At 40.8% G+C, this 8,353-nt stretch overlaps 1 protein-coding gene across 1 annotated transcript in view; it reads left to right on the top strand.

Moving 5' to 3' along the window:
- Positions 1-2,354: 2,354 nt before the first annotated feature.
- The window catches only part of LOC111152487 (muscular LMNA interacting protein), a 155,391-nt gene continuing 149,392 nt past the window's right edge, over positions 2,355-8,353 (top strand). The window contains exon 1 of the mRNA XM_022510962.1: positions 2,355-2,450. Coding sequence (XP_022366670.1) covers positions 2,355-2,450 — 96 coding nt within the window. The remainder of the gene's footprint in view (positions 2,451-8,353) is intronic.

Genomic DNA, 8,353 nt, shown 5'->3' with positions numbered 1-8,353 from the left:
AACAATTATTAATAAAGCCAGGGAAAGAAAATGATTCGAGAAAAGTTGCCAGTAAGACACAGAGCCAAATAACAAAATAATGGATTAATTCAATTGGTTTTCATGTTGTAAAATGACTCAAGGAAGAGTTCAAATAGGGCAAAAGATAGGGGCTAAAGTATTTCCCCTTCCAAAGTTGACTTGCCAACATGCATAAATATTGCTTTGGTTGGGGAAGGATATGAGAGAGAAAAGACCAGAGGGAGGACAGAATGAGGTATGGGAGAAGAGCTTCATAGAGTCTACTTGGAACAAACGGATCAAACTATTGATGCCTGACCAGGCTGCTGCTTCCTCGTAGGGAGCCACTCACTAGGACTGTGTAAGATGAATGTGACCTCTAGGGGTTACATGATTTCACAGTAATTCTTGCAAGAACCCTGTGAGATAAGTACTATTCATATCCACATTTCACAAGTGAAAGGATTGTCTTTGGGAGGTCCCCTTGTGTCCCCAGTGAATGATCATCTCTAGGTTTTCGCCTTTTATGACTCTTCTTATGGCATACTGCTGTTAGGACAGGTGCATTCACTCAGGCCTTTAACTCTGCTTGAAAGGAGTGTTATTCTGTCCCACTTTCCTAAGCCCCCAGTCCCCGATCCTTTGAAGTGCAGCACCAGTGCCGCTTTCTCCTTGAATTTCTCTATGTAGCTGTGATCTCACGTCCCTCCGATTACCCCCCAGGTCTTTGCTACTCAAAGTGCTATGGGCAAGCAGCCAGGCATGAGCAGGGAGCTTGCTGGACATGCAGAATCTGAGGGCAGGGATGCCTTGGTGGCTCAGTCAGTTAGTTGTCTACCTTCAGCTCAGGTCATGATCCCAGCATCCTGGGATGGAGACCTGTGTTGGGCTCATTGCTCAGTGGGGAGCCTGCTTCTCCCTCTGCCTGCCACTCCACTTGCTTTGGCCCTCTCTCTCTCTGACAAGTAAGTAAATAACATCTTAAAAAAAAAAAAAAAAAAAAAAGGAGAATCTAAGGGCAGATTTCCTCAAGCTCTCCAGGTAGTTTATAGTTTCTGCATAAAGTTTGAGAACTTCAATGTCTCTCTCTCTCTCTCTCTTTTTTTTTTTTTTTTTTTTGCTTTGCATTTCTGTTATTTGTAATCTGTTTTCTATTCTCAATTGGAATGTAAGCTCTCTGAGGGCAGGAAGATGTTATATTTTCTTTTCTTTTGAGTATGCATAAATATACATAGCCTAGAGGAAGGCATATAATTTACCTAGGGGTGTAACAGCACTTCTATTCAGAAATTTAGAGAATTTTCTAGGTCAAAAAGTGCTGTGTTGTTTGGGAGAATTTTTGCCAGTGTGCTAGTAGAATCACTTTGAGCATTATTTTACTCGTAATATTTCCACAAATTCTGGCTTTTGATAAAGTTGAAAATGTTAAGAGGTATAATCCAGGTCCCCAAAGTAAAATCTTCATTCCTTCCCATAGCCTTTGGTCTATAACCAACCCTTGGGCCACAACATCTTTCTTTGCCAAAGCACAAATCTAGATATTACAGATTTGGAGAAAAGTCAATACTTAAAAAAAGTAGAAATCCCAAAAGCTTGAAGACGCAAGTCAGTTTCACATGTGAGGTTTTGAGGTTGGTTCGTCTGCAGTCAGGACGCTCACTGTCTTCCAGGAAGCCTCAGAAGGGAATTTTGTTTCAACAAATATTTGTCTCCAAGCTTCAATCTAGAGCTAAAGTGATTAATAGCAAAACTTCAGTCACTACAGAGTTCCTGCTGCATTTGCATGCCAAAGACCGATAATACTATTGATCTTTTGAAATGATCGCTGTGTGTTTTCTAGGGCTTTATTTAGGCGCAGTGTTTGCATGTGTTTGTACCTCTCAGTGTTCTCAGTGAGTGTGACCAACTGGTTGCTGAGATTGGCAGATGCTCAGGCCTTTCAATCAGCTTCTCGTCACCACACAATCTGGCTTCTCTCTTTGCATAGAATATGTAATTGGAATATATGCGTGACAAGAAAAGAGGGCAAACACGTATAGGTGGGGTTTTTTTTCTTTCTTTCTTTCTTTCTTTCTTTTTTTTTTTCTTTCTTTCTTTCTTTCTTTTTTTTTTTTTCTTTTACTTCTCCTGGCTTCATTTCAGCAGTCAACATGACCTCTCATGAAGTTCCAAATCTAAAAATTATCTACACATAAACCTACTCTTGGGAGCTGACAGGATTCTTCAAATCAGGGAGGATGCCACTTTACCTCTTTTTAGAATTCCTTTTTTCTGTGTGAGTGTGTGTTGTTTTAGTGAGAGGCTCCCTTCCCACCTCAGTCATCGGTTTGCTCACTCCCTTATGTGATGAATCAATGCTTCCAGAACAGGGGTTTCCGAGGGACTGCGGGAACAATTACTTCCAAATGAACTCGGGCGTCCTAGCAGGGAGCATTCAGACCACACCCCAGGTAAAGGGAAGTCTTTCCTTAATGCTTTCAAGAACTTTTAAAGGCTGTGCACTTCGGTGTTTGCTGCAAGAGGGCTTGAGGGAGAGCTGCCTGAGGAGAGATAAATTTGCCTGTATATCGAAATGAAATGTTATTATCTGCAGTTAGTGGCAGGGTGAGCAGATAAAAGCAAACAGCTTTCTGGCCAACCCCACAAAACGCTCGGGACTGCCCTTGGCATAGTGTGGAAGCTGACGCCCTGCCATGCCTCTTCTTCTTAACAGGAGGCTAGTGGCCATCTGTGAGTGTGGGTGTCACCACAGGAAGGAAGAGAACTTTTAGGGGAATAGAAGACAGGAAGGCATTGCAGCCCAGAAACCGAGCAACAGAGCAGTGAACTTGCATGGCACGGGGAAACGCCATTTCTTCAGTTATTATTCGGCTGTCCAGTGAGAGGGGGACAGTCTCAGACAGTTCTGAGTGCTTGAAACCGTAGTGAGGGCGAGATGTTCATCCTCTCAGGTCTAATTTCAGTTATTAAACTAGTTTCCCAAGGATAGGAACTAAGATGTGTTTTTAAATGGCATTGACAACTTGAAAGTGTTAAACTGGCATTTAACAAGTGCAATGATATTAACATGCATCTGTTTCTGCTTTGTGTGGAAAATGATTTTTCATCACCATAGCGATTCATTTCTGGGCTCCACTGGAACTTGGCTACCGTATGCAATAAAGAGAGAAAAAAAATTTTTTTTTCTTCTTTTCTGAACAGGGGATTCAACAGTCTACCCTGGCTAACACATGGCTCTTCATCTAAATGTTGCATCGTGTAGCTAGTATAATTTCAAATCCTTTTCCAACCTGAATTCTGTACCAAAAAAAAAAAAAAAGAAAGAAAAGAAAAGAAAAGAAATCAGTACCTCCTTGGTTAGATAAGAGGATGCTAGGTAACGATGAAAAGAGCCCTGTGCTAACACTGTACTCCCAGCTTAAAAGTGGATACCACTTTTGTGGTGGTGTTTCTGAGGATATGTGTTCAGACAGGAATTTATCCCTGATCTTTTTCTCCAACGGTAACCCAGGAAGATGAATACGTCTTTAGTCCTATTAGATTTTCCCTTTTATGTTATTCTTGAATGACATCATGCGTGGGTTCAACTAAAATTAAAAAAAAAAAAAAAAATTGTTCTCCTCCACCGGGGAAGACATTTTTTGTCGGATATGGATGTGTTTGTAGGAAAATATGACAATAATGTAGAAAGAAATAATTTTACTTTTCTGTTGCTTTCATTGTCCACATGTGGTTATGCTTTGAAATTCCTTTGAGGGCATTGGGTGGAAAGTGCACCTTATGCACTGAATCATCAGTTTTCATTTATATTTTGTTTCCCTTTTAGTCACTGAAATTATAGCTATTACCCTTTAAAAAGTCTGTAGTTTATTGGGTGTCAGTGATGGCAATCTATTTGTTTTTTAGAGATTTAGGTAGCATTGCATTATTCAAATTGCACAAGGTCATAGAAGATGTAAATTTTCGGTATTGTGTGTGTTTTAGAAGGCAAAGCCATGTCCTATTAATAATGGTTATATGTATTTCAGACCCCTGGGGCACTTATACTGAAGCCTTTCATGTATCAGTATTTAAATTTCATTGGGATAGAACCCAAGATAGACTTGTAATTATCATGGAGAGAGATGGAGCAGGCCTATAGAACCTGGGGATAAGGTCACAATTTCACCTTTTGACTCCTAAAGGACTGTCTTTATCTCCTGCCCACATGAAATTCTGTGATGAATTATCTGAACCACCTCTAGTGCTTTTGTTGCTAAAACCACTCTCTATCTATCTTGATATTGATGAGATTAGTCGTGTAAAAAGGTCTTCCTAGGAAATAATCTATCCAATAAGTGTGTTACATTGTTATTGCTGATAAGACTAATGGGCTTTCCAAATCTCACAAGGGATCTAATGTTTCTTACCACAAAAAAGAGCATTGATTTATTACTTTCCCATGATTAGCAGCAACCTGGGAATTTTGACATGACTGCAATGAGCAAATAAAGACAGCTGTCTTTAAGGGCATTAAAGAATCTTAGGGGCACCTGAGTGGTGCAGTCAGTTAAGTGTCCGACCATTGGTTTGTGCTTAGGTCATGATCTCAGGTTCCTGAGATGGAGTCCGCATTGGGCTCAGCATGCGGTCTGTTTGTCCCTTTCCTTCTGCTCCTCCCCCTGCTCTTTCTCTCACTCTCTTTCTCATAAATAAATAAAATCTTACCAAAAAGGGAATATTAAAAAATGAGAGCTCATAAGGGTTTGCCTGTATGTTTGATATTTCTAAGGAATATGCATCATTTCTAGAAGGCATAGCTGTTTTCATTTTTTTAGTTACCAAAAACTTTTACTATATAGTAAGTGGCCTACATTTAGTTCATTGGACCTATAACTTGGGTGAAATCTCCCGTACGGAGATCCAGTCCTCTTTGTTTGATTACATGCTCACAAAGAAAATATCCCATTACTAATCTAGCATCCCAGGAAGCTTGCTCCAGCTACCTCCTGACCCTAGGCTCACATTGTGCCCCCATGCTATCCGTCTCTCTCTCCAGGCCAGTCTCACTGTCACCCAGCATGACTTTTGTTTTCCCTGGGCTGACCTTGTCAACCTTCTTTTCTCATAGTTGCTTGAGCTTCATAAGCTTGGTGTCTTTTCTGTTTTTTTTTTTTTTTTTTTCTCCTTCCCAGATAGTCAGTCTCAAGGCCAAAGCCTAGACCACATAGAATTATCATACCTCTAAATCTTACATTTTCACATACTGTACTGTAAACCAAGCCATTCTTCCAGACACTCAACATGCTATTAGATCTGTTATCTGAGTGTCAGAGACCACTGGTCCCTGGAATCTGAGGGCCCCTCTCTTGGATCTGTCCAAACTCCACTCCATTTTGGTCATTTGCTCTACTCTCACAAGGGCTCTCAATTTCCTCAATTTCCTTTCCAGTTTCCAAACACCAGCTCTGTAAGTGCTATAGTTGACTTTCTCTGTTCCTGTGAGAGGCTGTTTGAATATCCCTGGAAGGAATATCAAAAGGCCAAGTAAATTGGCTTCACTGCAACAAATTCCTGGCTCTTCAGCAGAGCCTGGTAATCCTTTGGTTGATAGTCACACATCTTTCCTTTTGATGTCAGTGACATTTCAGTCTTTTCTATTTTCCTTAAAATCCCATGTCACCTCTACAAGTTCTTCCTTTGCTACTGGATCGCTTGTGTTACAAGTCGGGAGGGTTCAGCCTTGGACCTCTTCTTTTCTTGTTTGTGCTTGCGCCCTTGGTGAGCTCATCTGGTCTTGTGGTTTCAAATACAATGTATAAGTTAACAACCCTAATAATTTCATCTTTAGCACAGACGCTCCTCTAAATTTGACTCCCTTCCCACATTTCCATTTGGATCTATATTTAGCAAATCAAATTTGATCTTTATTCTCAGACTAGCTTCACCTGTTGATTTCCCCATTTTATTAAATAAAAGCTCATTTCTTACAGTTATTTAGGTCAATAATTTTGTACTCATCTTGATTCTTATCTATCTCTTATATCCCACATTTAGTTTTTAAGCAAATTCTGTTTTCCTTTAAAATAGAGCCAGAATCTTGGGTGCCTGTGTGGCTCAGTCAGTTAAGCATCTGCTTTTGGTTCAGGTCATGATTGAGTCCTGCATCGGGTTCCCTGCTCAGGGGGGAGTCTGCTTCTCCCTCTGCCCACCTCCCCCCTCGTGTTCTTTCTCTCTTGCAAAAATAAATAAATAAAACCTTAAAAAATAAATAACTAAAATATAGCTAGAATCTTAACACTTCTTATCATGGTTACCATAGCAACCCAAGTTCAACCTACCATTTCTCTACCATGGGTCATTGCAATAGCCTTAAAGCTAGGCTTCATAGCTTATAACTATATAAGTACTAAATATTTTACATATTTATTTTGTTTACTACTTCCTCCTCTGCGATATAAATTCCATTAGTATAAAGATTTTTGCTCACCATTATATCGCCAACACTTAAAGTGGTGCCTTAGCATTTAGTAGGCATTTAATGACACCTTGTTGAATAAATAAAAGTTAGTAGAAAGCAAAATATTCAAGTGAGAGTTGATTTTACTAGGGACATAATGGCAGGACTTCAGGCCACATGAGAGAACAAAGATGCGGGTGGGTGAGTAGATGTGGTGATGGGAACCTTGGTAATTCTTTTCTGATTGCTTCAGTTATCTCAGTGAAATGAGAAACAAACTTATCAGCTCAGAGTAAGACCATGGAAGAAGATGTTGGAGAGGATGTGAGTTTTCTAGGCAAGTGGGAGAGTAAATGGGCCAAATAGCTAGTGTATGTTTATAGAGCAGCATTGAAGGGACTGCTTGGGCTGAGTCATAAATTTGAAGTGAAACCAGTAAGCATAGTTTGTGTGATTTCCTCCAATCACATACTGTTGTGGTGCAGGAGTAGAGTAGGAGGTTAGATTTAGTGAGAATGGTGATTTACCCAGTTGGGAGGGGATGATGTGAGAGAGGGGAAAGCATTTGAGGAGTGTGCATGGGGGGTAACTGTGGTGAATGCAATCATTGAGGTTGGTTAAAAAGAAGAAATATGGGATAATATAATGTTGGTGGGATCTGTAGATTTTTATTCTGGTGAGATCTAAGAAATGTTGGAGTTGGAGTATGAGAAGGAGGTATGGAAAGAAAAGAAGTGGCAGCCAGAGAATGGAAAATGTGACATTATAGAGGGGTTGTAGGTACTGGTTGAGGCTAGGGATTTGAAAATCAGGAAGGAGTAGAGGCCAGGGCAACACAAGATGAGGAAAATTACCTACGGTCTATGATGTTGAGTATTGCACAAAGCATAATGTTAAAAAGAGTGGAACTGAGCCAGGAACTAAATCTTCAAAGAAAGAAGGGCTTCCTTTGGTTGTGGGGAGATGGCAGTGAAGAATATAGACTACTGACAGGAGATTCAAATCTGCAAGTTTCTAGGTAAAAGGAAAGAGGAATAGTCTGGAAGCAGTACAGGGAAGTGAGGAGGACACACTTGTAGTTCTAGGCCCAGTGTGAGAGAAAACAGTTTCCACTGAGGTGGCTTCTTAGAGACAAAGCCCTTTAGAAAAAGCCATAGTTTGGTTAGAGCTAGTTAGAGAAGTTAGAGAAGAGGTTTGGGACATGGGGGATTTTGTGGTGGCCGACTGGATACCAGAAAGTGTGTGGTGGAAAGGCTTCAAGAGTTGGAGCAGGCCACAGATGGGAAAAGAACAACGGGTATGTATAGCACAAAGGGATTGTGAGATGACTGAGGTCTGGGTTTTTTCACAGGGGCTGACATCGCTGGGTTTAAAAGGAATGCCAAGGTGAAATCTGAGGGTTTCAAGGCATAGAGGGGTTCATGGCTTAAAGGGAGAGGACAGTAAGGGTCTTGCCAGGTGTATCATATTTCTTGAGACTGAGGCATGCAGGTGGCAGAGGGGCAGTGTTACTCTGACGAGATGGGGCTGATTTTATCATCAATGTTGATTATACCACCTTTCTGCTCCCCGGTACACCACATTCATGAGCTTTCCTGTATCTTAGTTAATTTTCTCTGGACTCAAATGTGACCATATGTTCCCTTAACTTATTTTGCCTGCTTCCTCCAGGACCCTGTTTTGCTTTCCTTCTCTCCTGATCCCTACCCCCAGTCTACCTACATGTTCAAGTCTATCCGATTACATTGCTTGGTGATTATGAGTCAGATTGAACATGCTAACCCAGAGTTAAATGAATAAAAGTTGATTTTGAAACAGGATAGATGCTGTGTTTGTGATGACCCTACGGGGAGGTACAGGTGCCTTGTAATGTTCCAAGAGATCAACTAGCCAATCCACTGTTTTGCTGCCATC

The sequence above is a fragment of the Enhydra lutris genome, unplaced genomic scaffold (genome assembly GCF_002288905.1).
Source record: "Enhydra lutris kenyoni isolate GAN:26980312 unplaced genomic scaffold, ASM228890v2 scaffoldscaffold28, whole genome shotgun sequence".
NCBI classification, from domain to species: domain Eukaryota; kingdom Metazoa; phylum Chordata; class Mammalia; order Carnivora; family Mustelidae; genus Enhydra; species Enhydra lutris.
This window is presented reverse-complemented; position numbering and strand designations above follow the sequence as displayed.